This window comes from Gymnodraco acuticeps, unplaced genomic scaffold, assembly GCF_902827175.1.
Source record: "Gymnodraco acuticeps unplaced genomic scaffold, fGymAcu1.1, whole genome shotgun sequence".
NCBI classification, from domain to species: domain Eukaryota; kingdom Metazoa; phylum Chordata; class Actinopteri; order Perciformes; family Bathydraconidae; genus Gymnodraco; species Gymnodraco acuticeps.
This window is the reverse complement of record NW_022990015.1, coordinates 1,207,428-1,220,709: the sequence shown is the minus strand read 5'-3', so window position 1 is coordinate 1,220,709 and position 13,282 is coordinate 1,207,428. Positions and strand designations below refer to the sequence as shown.

General features: G+C 40.0%; 1 protein-coding gene across 4 annotated transcripts; it reads right to left on the bottom strand.

Moving 5' to 3' along the window:
* Window positions 1-168: 168 nt before the first annotated feature.
* Window positions 169-5,550, bottom strand: klf5b (Kruppel-like factor 5b). 4 transcript variants are annotated; one of them, XM_034213504.1, is made up of 4 exons: window positions 5,373-5,550; window positions 2,589-3,513; window positions 2,425-2,484; window positions 169-2,043 (listed from the first exon to the last, which is right to left on the bottom strand). In XM_034213504.1, the coding sequence occupies exons 2-4, from the start codon at window positions 3,499-3,501 to the stop codon at window positions 1,865-1,867; spliced, it is 1,152 nt and encodes a 383-aa protein (XP_034069395.1). In that variant the 5' UTR covers window positions 3,502-3,513; window positions 5,373-5,550; the 3' UTR covers window positions 169-1,864. The 4 variants fall into 4 exon arrangements, with proteins under 4 accessions (XP_034069395.1, XP_034069396.1, XP_034069394.1 ...); XM_034213505.1 differs by having other exon boundaries at window positions 5,386-5,542; XM_034213503.1 differs by lacking the exon at window positions 5,373-5,550 and adding an exon at window positions 4,231-4,603.
* Window positions 5,551-13,282: the final 7,732 nt, after the last annotated feature.

The following is a 13,282-nucleotide window of genomic DNA, read 5'->3' as shown; positions in this document are numbered from 1 at the left end:
CATTTACAATACGAATTTTGAACTAATCTATTGATCACATTTTTACCATATAACTGACTTGTAACTGTGAAAAAAATACTGTCAAACATGCAAACTCAATTAGGAAGCACACAAAGATAATTATATCTACATGTATCAACATTTTAAAAAGCAGACATTCCAAATCAAATATTCAACACAAATCTTTTATTTGTACTTTGAGAGTGACATGGCTTCATAACACATTTGATCAAGTTAGGCTACAATTATGAACATATTGTTACGTCTTTAATGTCAAAATATTTGTGTTTACATATTTATTTTAAAAAGTATTGCATTAATACACTGGCATCCACTGAGCTTCTAACTTGGCTGTAGAAAGTGATGACAGAATACATTGTAATAAATGTTATCTTTGCCCGAAAAAATAAAAATAAAGAGTTCTCTGCAATTAAAAAAACATTTAAAAATCTTTACACACCCAAAAACAATTATTAAATGATATCCTCAAATAGCCAATACAAAATATATACATTATAACAATGTTTTGTTCAACCTGAATCAAATTTAAAATACATTTGGTCATGAATAGAGATTGCCCTAGATTGGAAATAAGAGGGACAGCCAACACACAGGACCAAAAAAAAGTAGTTAAAGGCACTTTCAAAAGGTGTTTGAAAACATGGATAGCAGTCAAAAGAACCACACGCTTTTCACACAGATGTTCAGACTGGCAGGTGCTCAGTCAGATAATTATGAAACAATTTACGAGGATAAATCATCAGTAATTTTATAATCCTGAAATAAGATACCTTACATTCAGGCCCAGCAATGCGTCTTAATTTGTCCATTACACTGCAGGAGAAAGAAAATAATGCTGCTGAAATGTTATGTACTCAAAGCAGTTGTATATTTAGTGTCAAATTAGACATTATATATATGCAAAGATAACAAGGGAGAACAAGCCTATCAAAATAAGTTAAACCTTTTAAAAAATTAAATAAAAATCATGCTACTATAGAAGTATTCAAATAAAAAAATGCACCATTTTGATTTATCTCTCCGACTTCCTCAAAGACATTTAACACTTCCTGCAATGGCGATATAAAGGGGGCATAGATATAGAAACATTCATAATGCTGTCCAAATGAATTAGATTTATACCCCATAGACATTATTCATCCTTCCTTTTCAGTGTTATGAGTAGATTTTGTTTTGAGTTATCCTCAACGGTAAGGTAACCCATAAATCTGGCAGTGCTGAAGTTAGTTAAGCACTGCACTCACTTCTACCACACGGCCTGCAAACAGCTCTCTGTCCAACATTTAGTTCTCCAGCTGTGTCTTTTCCTTGATCTAAAACCTGCTTAAGAACAACTTTACCTACATTCTGTTACTGTCTTAACACACACATTATCATCTTGACCTGCTGGTTCAAACATCATATTCTTTGACCTTTTTCCTTTCAACACAAGTCGTCTGCACTTACAGTTTGGCAGTTATTTAAATAAATGACACATGTTGATATTATCTATACAATGAAAAACTTGATAATAAAGCAACGATATTTGAAGTTGTTCATGCACTTGCAGTGCAACATAATCTAATGAAATAAAAGCTCAATATGTTTTAATTATTACATTTGGCTATTTATTTCTGAATGACCTTTGTAAAATTCCCCCAATTGTGGGTACAAATAATGCAATGTTAATATGTAATCTTTTCACAATAAAAGAAACAATTATGTGTGGGCCAGCACTGCTAAGACTGTCTTACACTCCCACTGGGGAGTGTGTGAGATAACCCACAGTTATGTGTTTGCTGATATGTAAGTGCTGGGTAATTAGTCCGTGTTTACTAAATATTAAAACTTGATGAAGGAGTTTCTAGCTCTGGTGTCTCTTCATGTGTAGGGCCAGGTGATCCGAGCGGGAGAAACAGCGGCTACACACGCCACACTGGAAAGGCTTCACCCCCGTGTGTTTCCTGAAATGGCGAGTCAGCTCATCCGAACGGGCGAAGCGCCATTCACATCCCTCCCAGGAGCACTGGTACGGTTTCTCTCCTACAGCAGATTAAAAAAAGAAGCAAAATGAAGCTACAGCTGACATATGACAGACGTTTAAAAAAACTAAAACATCTCAAGAAATAACATTACGTAAAAGTTTGGGATATTTCTACACATCACAAATAAGTTTCAATGACAAATAAACTGATACTTTTTCATACTTGTGACTCAAATAGTGAGCCATAAATCACAGCGTGTCCTGTCTGTTCCCCTGCCCCCTTTATGAGAGCTGCAGGGTTTATGTGATTTGACAGCAGTGAGATGTGGGCCAGGTCTGTCAGCGGACAGAATGCATCTGCATGCCAAGTACATTTTTCTGCCTGGCAACATCACCACTTTCACCCCAAAATAAAAAAGTGTAACTCAATTTATTTTTACCTGTGTGGGTCCTCAGATGGGCTTTTAGATGTGAAGACTTGGTGTATACTTTCCTGCACCCTGAAGGGGAAAAAAGTGTATATTATTGCTCCTACTTGATCATAGTGCTGCAAAACTCTAAATTTAACTTTATTGTTGTTGTGCAGACTGGGCAGAAGTCTCACCTGGAACATCACAGTGGTGAATCCGCCGTCTCTCCAGATCAGGATTATTCCTCCTGTTGTACCTAACTGAAGCTGATTGGGCCAACACTGGGGACAGAGGGCCAACACCTGCCGCCGTCTGGACCGGTGTCAGGCTGGAGCGCTGGACTGGCGCAGGACCCGGGCTTTGGACTAATCCAGCATTGGAATTCTGTTCTTGACTCTGGTTTGATACACGGGAAGTCTGTCCTGGATTAATGGGAATATGGGTGTGAAATTGTAGCTTTGAGGCGATGCTGGCTTCATAGGAGGGAGGTGGGGACAGATTGAGTAGGAGCCCCTTCCCCCTGTCTGGACTCGGGGGATCAGAGTTTGGCGGAGAGGGCGGCAAATAGGTTGGTCTCTGCTGATGGCCTGAGTGTCGATTGAATGGAAAACATTCATTGTGAGGACTGCTTGTGTGTTTAGCAAAATTCTGCACTGTGCCTACATTGACGTTAGGAAGACTTAATGGGGTGACTGAGTTCAGCTGTGACCCATGGACGAGCTGCTCCATGTCAGAGTTCAAAAGCTGAAACAGTGGGACGTCTTGGAAATCTGGCAGTTCCTGTTTGATGAAAAATGTACTGCCAGTTGAGTCGGCTGCACTAAAAACACCTTGGTATTCTTGGAGGGTTGTTGGCGCCCCGTTGCCCTGACAGCTGGGGTGCAGCAGAGAGTGCAGAGAGTGAGACGGCTCTGTTTTGATGGGTCTCATAGTCCTGCAGAGACCAGGGTGCAGGTATGTGACGTCGGGAACCAGCAGGCTCATGTTGACGCTGTACGGCGAGGTGAAGTCCTCGCTGTATGGCGGCTCTAGCATCAGAGCGCTGTCCCTGCAAAACATTTTGGAATTCCCAATGTCCTGTTGGTGGTGGGATAGGTAGTTGTCCATCTCGGATTTACCCTGAAACACAAAAAAGAAGTACATTTGTAAAGTTGCTTTAATCCAAATGCAATGGTGTAAGAAAGATTTTAACACTTGAAGGCAGGAAGATGGACCCTTGATGTCTCAGAAGCATCTTACTGTTGTTCTACTTTAAAACAATATTGTATCCACCCCCAAAAGGACTAGAAGGTAGGACTACCCACTATTCTACACTGATGCTGCACCTCAAGACCTACAAAATAACAAAACTAAGTGGTGTGAATTAATCTGGGGATGCATTTGGGGCCTGCACTTGTGCCTATGCCTACACACTATCACATCAAACCCCCCCCTCCCATTACAAGCAGCAGACGCCCTTCTGAAACAGTCCTGCTTAAGCTGTTTGGAAATACATGGCTGAAATTAGAACATCCAGTTGCTCTGCAGCGCTATGCATCTCTTCCTCACAAGTTTCGGTAGCGGGTGCAACGTTTCACATCCCAGCCATGCCTTGCCTGTGATTCAAGCTGAATGTCAGCATCGATACACACACTCACAGCGAATATGTTCCGTGAATATAATAACACAAACATACAGGCCTGCCTCCGATTTTAGGCTTACTGTACATCTTAACATGGAAACAGACTGCATTTTGCTCTGATCAGCAACCTACAGGGGTTATACGTAAAAACAGCAAGCATCAGTAAACAATGTGACGCTCTGAGGCAGATGCAAACGAAAAATGCAATCCCATACCAAATTATAATCATGGAAAGAGGAAGTTCCCGGGATCGCATCCCTCGTGTTACAGAGCACTTGTCCATGATCTTCACCTCTCAGACCGTCTGTCAGTGGCGCGGTGTGTTTATGGAGAAACAGCGCGTCCTGCCCCGGAGCAACCCAAACATTATTCCTCACGGCAGCGGCCATAAAAGCAGAGGTACGGTCCCGACTATCCGAAATCGTTCACGAATGAATTAAGCATAAGTATTGTTTTGTTACGAAACAATCTGTACGAGCAAAGAGCCAGCTGTCAAACGTTCATTCTCCCTATTTTGCGCTGGCTTGTCAAATTACGCAACTGCGTGATATCAGCGCGTCTGCAGGGCGGGGCTGATGGTGGACAAAATAAACAGGACGAACCCGAACAGGAGATCGGGAAACACGTTGTGTGATGAAAGCTGTGGTTGTACAGTATGATGAGGTGACATGGTTTAAAGGAAATAACACTAAACACTGCGTATAAAGAGCTAATTGTGAAAGTGTCAAGTGTTTGTGTCCATAAAATAGCAGTTTATTTGCAGTCTTCTTAATGAATGAGTCAGTATAATTAGTTTAATCAGAGCTCCCCATCATGTTAAACAGGCTCAGTGGCTTTCTTGACTTTCATGTGACTCGTGTAATTTGAGAGCTAACGAGGGGTTGGAAGTAAAACTTGAATTCAAATCAGATTTGTCCACATTTTTATTTCAAAGGTTGATTAAGTCATGTTTTATCTTATAGGCCTCAATGGACACATTCAAACTGATGATTTATCAGCGTCTCACCTGCCGCCACAGTGACTGAAGTTTTTCCCTATCAGTATTTTTAATGCCGTTTTGGATTTTCTTTAGAGCCTCCAGCACGCTTGGGTCCTGGTCTGGCATGTTAAAAACGCCACTGCAGTGCAGCTGTCTGTCAGGACTGCATACTTGATGCCAACATTCTTAAGCCAGCAGTGAAGCCTGCACTCATACTGGCAGTGGATGTTTCCATCAGAATAGCATTTCACTCAAATACAGGGTACACTTACAGTACATTCAGCAATGATGATACATACTAAACCTGCATTTTCAAATCTTTTCCCAATAATTAACACAATTCACATGCAATTCAGCGTTAAAGTACTTCTTACATACCTTGTAAACTTACTTGTGGTAACTTTGATATTTGATATTAGTATCAGTATTTGTTCTCCTTCTTTACATCCATGGATATACTCTAAATATCTCGCTCAGCATGTAAACACACTCGGTAATCCAACCCCAGGCTTCTTGAGATCTCAGTGACAGCAGCTTTATACCTCGGCTTAACAACACAGAACTCACTTGTCAGGGTTGTGTTTTTTTCCCACACAGGTGTATGAAGTATTGCCCCATGATAATGATAGTGCCATTGCAACATGCTGGAACTGGAAACACAGGTATGCCACAATGTTGGCACAGATGTGTGGACGTGGCTCTGTGGCATTATATTTTGAGAAAAGGTTTTATTTTTTAATGTGACATTTTCTGCCACTCCCATTCATGTTCTTCTTCAGGCAATTTGTGTCCTTATTAAAGTATTGTAACTGCACCCACTAGGCCTGAGTCAACATGTTTTAAAGGAGAATGAGGTTGGATCAGATCTGAAGTGAAACTCAAACATGTCTTTTAAAGCTATTGATACAGCATGTGTTATACAAATGTTCCTACTATTCATACACTGAAAAATCTTTTTCACCAACTGTTTTTTATTAGGGGTTTGTGAGTGACAGGTTGTTTTTCCCCTGGCCCCCACTTTTTTTGACCCGAGGATCACAGGGTCTTCTATCCTCTCCTATAGAGTAACTCAAAGTTTGTGTATGTTTTTTTAGTATTATACATTTTTGTTTATAATTATTATTATGTCTAATTTACCTCATATAATTTCAATTCCATTTGTTTTCTTTTCTGGCTTTGTTTTGTCTGTTAATGTGCTATTCTTGTATAACACATTATGTTGTACACTTGGTTTTGAGACATGCATTATAAATAAAGTTAATTATCATTTTGACTATTATTAGCTATTTTTGTTTCTACTTAATTTCTAAATCATGTATTTGTATTATGTGATGTTTCCACACAATGGAAATACTCCAAAGCACTAATATAATCAGAATGAGTGTTCACCAAGAACATTCTCACCTATTTAAATGTCTCATGATGCAGTAAAACACATATTCAAATGGTTGCTGATCATCCAATTAGGAGCTGATTGATTGCTTGTCATGTGCTGACCTTTCTGAGTGCAATTTAAATCCATGGATGTCTCAGCTCCAAGAGGAGCAACTGTCATTCTTGGCTGTGGCTCTTCCTGCACAGCGAATGTGAGCCGAGCCCTCCTCCATATCCCCCGCATTAAAACCTCACAATATGCCCAACAACTGCACAGCGGAGGAGAGGGAATGCACGGTATGTGCTTACAGCATCACAACTCCTGGCTCCTCTGACATGGACTAATATGGCCAAGCCACGAGGGGATAGGACAATAAACACATGCAGCACATTGCAATTGCACAAGAGGGGAAAACACTTTCAATAAGGGATCAAATCATTTTGTATTTTGTTTGTAAGATTGCTTATAACAAATAGCTTGTGAATGATTGTGAGCAGCTTTTTTTCTTTGTAAATAGTTGAAATGTTCTGACAGTTAGTCTAACACAGAGATACAAAGAGATCTTATGTTATATCTTAAAACAGGTGCCTGGCACTCCCACCAGAGGGCAATGGTCAGCTGCAGAGGAATTCATTTGTGAGTTTACATACTTGCTTTGTACTGCTGAAGCATCAAATCAACACTATTAATGCATTCCAGTTTTATATTGTGTATAATTACCTTCTATAGCCAGCCAGTGGAAACAGTAATGGGATGTTTGCAGTCAATTGACAGTTTCATGTTGTGCAATAAAGATTTATCAAAGTATTATTTATGTCTGAGTGTGTTTTTAGGATAATTAAAAGTACATAAAAGAACCAAATTATTTTCACTGCAAATTAAACAAACGTACAAAATAGTTTTTTAGAGCTTGCTCAATACACATTTTCTTTAACTTTCTATCTTCTCTTTAAGACCTCGAGTAGGCACTCAGAATACTAATTTATTTGATGTCAGATTCACAAAGCCTGCCCTTGAAAAAAAACAATCAATAATTTCTTCTTTGGCTTTATTATTTTGTCTCAAGTTTGGCTGTGTTACAGGCTTGGCTTGTTGACTCTATACAGCATGTATCTGATCTGACACAGTTTCATTAGGCATTAGTAATCATTTCCATAGCACACAACATTAGAGTACTCCTGTTTGTAAAACAGCAGATGAGGCTAATGCCGTCCTCTGGGGAGAAATTCAATATAATTTGTTAATTAAATGGAATAATTTAATTACAGTAACTTAGAAAGCATTCATCAATATAATTGTTTCTGGAGCCACCATTATAATTGAGGTTTAAGTGAAAACAAGTCCGTTTCTAATGTTGGTAATGTGCTGACATAGTTTCCCACCCATCCATTTGTTCCTCTCTCTGATCTTCCACCATGCCGTTTCTCCACAGTGTTTTCGTTTGATAGCCAGCCATACCACATCAGCAAGACCGAAACATTTATTACAGCCATTTAATTTAACCTCTCTACAGGCATGGACAAGAAGACAGAGATGATAGCACAGCCGCACTGAAAGACTCTCGCTGTTCGGCTTCTAATCTGATCCTCTCTACTGCCCTTTCATAAAGACACCAGAGTATTACCCTGACTCCAAACATACCTCTGCATTTAAACTGTCTTGGATTTCACCACAAAGACGACCAAATAGAGTCCAATTCATTCTTCAGGGCCAAATAATAAAACATAATTTTAGTCTAATCTGCCTGAAGAATGTCTTCTGTTTGAAGTTGACGGTGCTCTATCTTCTGGGAGGAATAATTGCCTTTTGAGTACAGCAGGAGAGGCCACTGAGGTAAGCCTGTCGAGGGTCTGCACCTTACAGGTGTGCCCTTGGACAGACAACCTCCTCGTTGTTCTGGAGAGAAAGGGAGAGGGAGAGGGAGACGGGGAGAGCCAGACTGAAAGAATTCATCTGCCTGTTGAAACTTTCAGGCACCGGCATCGCAGCAGCACTCTGCGCTCTCAGATCCCTGTGTGTGAGTGAACAAAGACACACTGATCTGCAGTAATTCCTTCTGTCTGATACAGCTGACAAATTCTTGTCATTAGAGTTTTATCATTTTGTAAGACAGGTTTGTGAAATTGACCTGGTTGTAATCTGTTTGATTTGGACAACTGCATTGGTGATGAAGTTACTGACAGTTATTGTCTGCAAATGTAAACGACACTCCTCGTATAGTGCAGGCTTTGTGTGCTTACAGAAGCAGATATCAATAAATAAACCAAGTTTGCCTACATGGCTATTGGAATTCCGTGTAGCCATTGATTATAGAGGTTAAACATTAATTTATGAATCATTTCTGTTAAATTGTAGCTATTTATCAGCTACTGTATATGGGATAGTGATTGTGAAGCCTTCTGTCTTAGACAAACTAAATCTCTGCTTCATTTGTCAAACTTCCCCCTGATTTTTAATGGGGCCTATTAATTGAGCAGAGAAATCTGTCCCTTTCTGAACATGGCATTGAAAGCTGCCGAACAGCTGTCCCAGCTCTGGAGAATCATATGGAAGAATGCATTATCAGCCTTGTTTGAATATTCCCTTAGATTTGGAATAATCAGGCAGCTATTCAGCAGTGAGATGGCCACGCACAGATGCCAAAGCACAGCTGAGGGGAGCACAACGGTGTAATGCCGCTCAAACACACACAAAACCATCAGCATGAAAAAAACCTGTGAATAATGCAGGTGCGCTTTATTTCTGTATAGTGTGCTTATCATACATAATAGCTAAGACACTTTCTTTCTGTCCTTTTACCTCTTTTTTCTTTCTTCTTTTCTTGTTCAAGGTGATCTTAGCTTTGCATATGGCTGATTAATCTTATTGCACAGTAGCTAACATTGATCACAGAAATGATTAGAAATGCATTAGTCAGCAGACTGTTTGGAGTGGTTGGGTTTAAGTGCTAGTGCCAAGCCATTTTCCATAGGTGTCCATGTTTTTAATTTTGTTATATAGAATTTTGCAAATGGATGCATGCATGCCGCCCAAATACAGCATCAAAGCTTTAATGCTTACAGACATAATTTAATCTCCTAGATGGCAGGCCTGATGGACTGTGTAGAGAAGGCATCCCTGCTAAATTCATTATGCTAAAAGTTGCTAGATCTCACAAGCTGACGAGAGAGAGAGAGAGAGAGAGAGAGAGAGAGAGAGAGAGAGAGAGAGAGAGAGAGAGAGAGAGAGAGAGAGAGAGAGAGAGAGAGAGAGAGAGAGAGAGAGAGAGAGAGAGTAGCATAACCTGTGTTTCTATTTTATGCCTTATAAGAAATCCTGGTGTGCATTGCAATGTTGATGACAGCCCACTCTCCTCTATTGGAGTGTTTGCACTTTTTTACCACAGAGCTTTCACCAACTTAACTGAATTGTACCGACTTTTACATACAGTAGTTGTACCGTAACTAACATGTGATATTTAGGTATATTTTCAATGTTTTGATGTGATTCTTGTACACAGAAACTAAGCATTTGAATCTAGTGTCAATCATATGTACAGCAGTTCATGGCCTCATGTGTGACACAGTGTTGATTTGTTTAAAGTGACACTGCCACCTACTGTAGTGAATCAACTTAACATGCTCTGTTTCACACTTGCAAGAAACATCAGATTCATTTGGGAAACATTGTTGGTTCTTTATCCCTACTAAATAAAAGTGAAATAGAAAAACTCATACAAACTAACTTTTTGAAGCCATTCTTCATTTTCCCCTGACCTCACTGACTGCAGCCCCTCCTCCTCCTCACTCATGTCTCAGATGCCTCCTTTAATCATTAAACAAAGTCTTTCTTTATTCACAAAATGTCTTTTCAACTTCTAATTTCAGAGGTTTATGAAGGTTCAAGTTCACTCTAAATTTATTTTATATTATACTTTGGTACAGGATCACCCACTTCAAAGCAACACTAACTTTGGGTTCATTATAATGACATACTTTGCAGAGATGATAATAATAGGCCAATGTTAGCAACAAAAAAAAGAAATTGGTTATACCATTATCTTACAAAATTGAAAACAGCAAAAATAAATGCCTGACATAAAATTGCATATTAAATGTGACAGCATAAGAATGTATTGGAAATAAATACTCAACACCACTTATTAAGTAAATAGGTGTGTAAACTTTTCCACACAATACAATGTGTTGATTACTTAGCAAAGGGACATCTTCACGATTAAATAGCATGGCATCGCTTCAACAGCAGAGGTGCAACTCATGAGGGTCCAACCAAGACAACTCTTGCCACATGTTCAACACTCCCCATTAAAAATCTGGGGAAATTAATGAGCTTCCATTGGCACCCTCACAACAAAGGGATCTATAAAGCTGCCTTAATGTTCTCAGGGAAACTTTACTCTTCAGTGGTTCCCAATCAACCGGTAGCAGCAGATTTTGTTTTATTTCCCTTGTAACCTACAACGGGGGCTAAAAATGCTACTGACTGCAACTTTACATAAATGTTATCCTTGATTGAAATTGCTTTCAGCTCATTCTTAATCAAAGATTTGTCAATAATTAACCATGTTGCATTGTCAAAATCCAATTGTGTGTATATCTTTAAATAATGGCTGAGCAGTGTGCTTTCAAAAATCTATAAATGTGTCAAATATTGCCAAACAACATTTCTTTTTTATATATTCACAGTTCTACTTGTGTTGTGTTATAAAAAAATACAAATGGAGTACACGCAGAACAAAACCCTCTCATGTTGTGGGCATTGATTGTTTTTTTCTACTTGCTTGTACACAATTAAGAACACTTAGGAATCAAAGAGCGCAGAGGTTTGCAGAAAGGTATTCATTAGAACTTTATTTATGCAGATGCATTGTCAATTTGCATAAAAAGCAATTCCACAGATGGGTTTATGGCAGTAATGACTGTTCCAGTCTGCAATAAAACATCTGCTTAATCACAACAGAGACAGTCAATGGCTGCTGTGAAAACAGGCTGTCCAAGTACTTCTCAAAGAAAGTACTGAGGTGAACAGCCAGTGTGGACAGGTAAGGAAACAAATACTAAAGAGATTTAGGGAAAAAATCTGTTCAAAAGCAGCGTTAGTTAAAAGAGACGCACTTCTCCCAAACATTTGCTGGTGGTACTTTGAGTTCTCTGATGTTGAGAAAAATACCCTTATCGTGTTGGCAGAACAATCCACTTACTGTGTCTAAGAGAAGAGAGAATTTCGTTCCAAGTCAAGCCAAGTCTTTGTCTACGTGTGCCAACTATTTTCAAAATATTCACTTTGTGTCTTTTTAATCCATGAGGGCCACACACAGATACGGGCACGCGCACAAACACACACACACCTTCCTCACACCAACACACACATACACAGAGCAGTGTGGCTGCAAGGTCACTCCAAGTATTGATAAATCACCCAGCTGTGATTCCCTCCTGACAGCTCAAACTAACATCAAGCTGGATGGGGGAGAACAAAAGACCATCAAGCGGCCCTTTTCCTGACACTTTTATTCAATCACGGCCAGATTGCTTACGACAGCACCAGCAGCTGTTTCGTCTTCATCTTTCCCCATTTGATAAAGCGTGTCAAGTCATATTTCTGTAAGTACTTCACCTCACCCCATACTGTGCAGATCCGCAGCGATTCGGCATATGCACATTCCACATGAGGGGATCGTCAAATGGGTCAGGGAGTAATGACACCCCTCTGAAGGTCGCAGCACACTGGCGTGGGGGTGGGAGCAGGTAGGTGGGTGGAAGGGGGGGTGACGACAAAGCAACAAGCTGAAGGTCAAAGATAAGAAAAGCTGCAGAGATATCTAAGATAGCCAGCAGAAATTAAACAATGAGGGAAAGGCAGTCAGGCTTTGATTGTGTGATTGTGTTGTTTAAGAGAGAAGGGGGGGGGGGGGGGGCGTTGTTGGTGCTTAGGATTGTTATTTTGGGATCACCATCCCATTCAGAGCGCTTCTGTTGACCTTGTTCCTTATGGGATGGAGGTCTTAGACAGGACAGAAATATTGCAGATGTCCATTGTTTGTTTGTGATCAGACATCAGCCCCCGCAGAAATGAGATTTCCATTTCGCAACTGCCTTTGAATGTTTACATTTAGATTGCCTTTACAGGCCCCCGGTTTCCTGTCCAAATGTCTGATAACAATTACAGGTGTTTCAGTTTATTATAGAGAGGATGAATGCCAGATTTCTTAATAATGACTGCATCCAAGGATAAGTATCACCCCTGCCTAGCTCTGATTATTGTCATGAGATTTTTTGAGATGTGTTATAGCTAGAGGGATCATGCCTATTATCTAGTGATCACCTGCACAAACTTTGTAAAAAGATTCAGTTTTATATTATTCTTTCCTTATGCCAAAGAGAAATAGCCTTTCCTCAACAAGACAATCTAGCATGTGTCAAACTTATCAAGCAAGAAGAAGTGTCTTATCACCAGAACATGCACTGCAGCTCTTGCAAAGGTGTCACTTGAAAGATACAGTATTACACCTGTTCAAGTGACACAGCTTCTCGCACTTGATCTGAAAATAGGTCTCAATACCACCTTTTCAGCATCTTTGGTCAGAAGAAAATAAGACCTTCTTGGTGATATGTTCACCACAGCTAATGACCACTGGTTGTGTGGAAATACAGACATGTAAATCAGGTGGAATGTAGGAGATGCTGGTATCAAAAATGGGACAGCTCACTCCACTCAGACTTGGCCTGGCTCCCAGGAATGCAGTTAGCTAGCACACAATCACTGCCTATTCACGGTGGCACAGCTGCTGTGGACATATGTTCCCCACCAAAGAAGGAGGACATCAACCAGGCACACCTTGAACAGGTTAGCAGATGAATGGCGTTCAGTCCTTTGACAGTCTGCCCTCGTCTCGTTGTATTTTCCCTTGCTC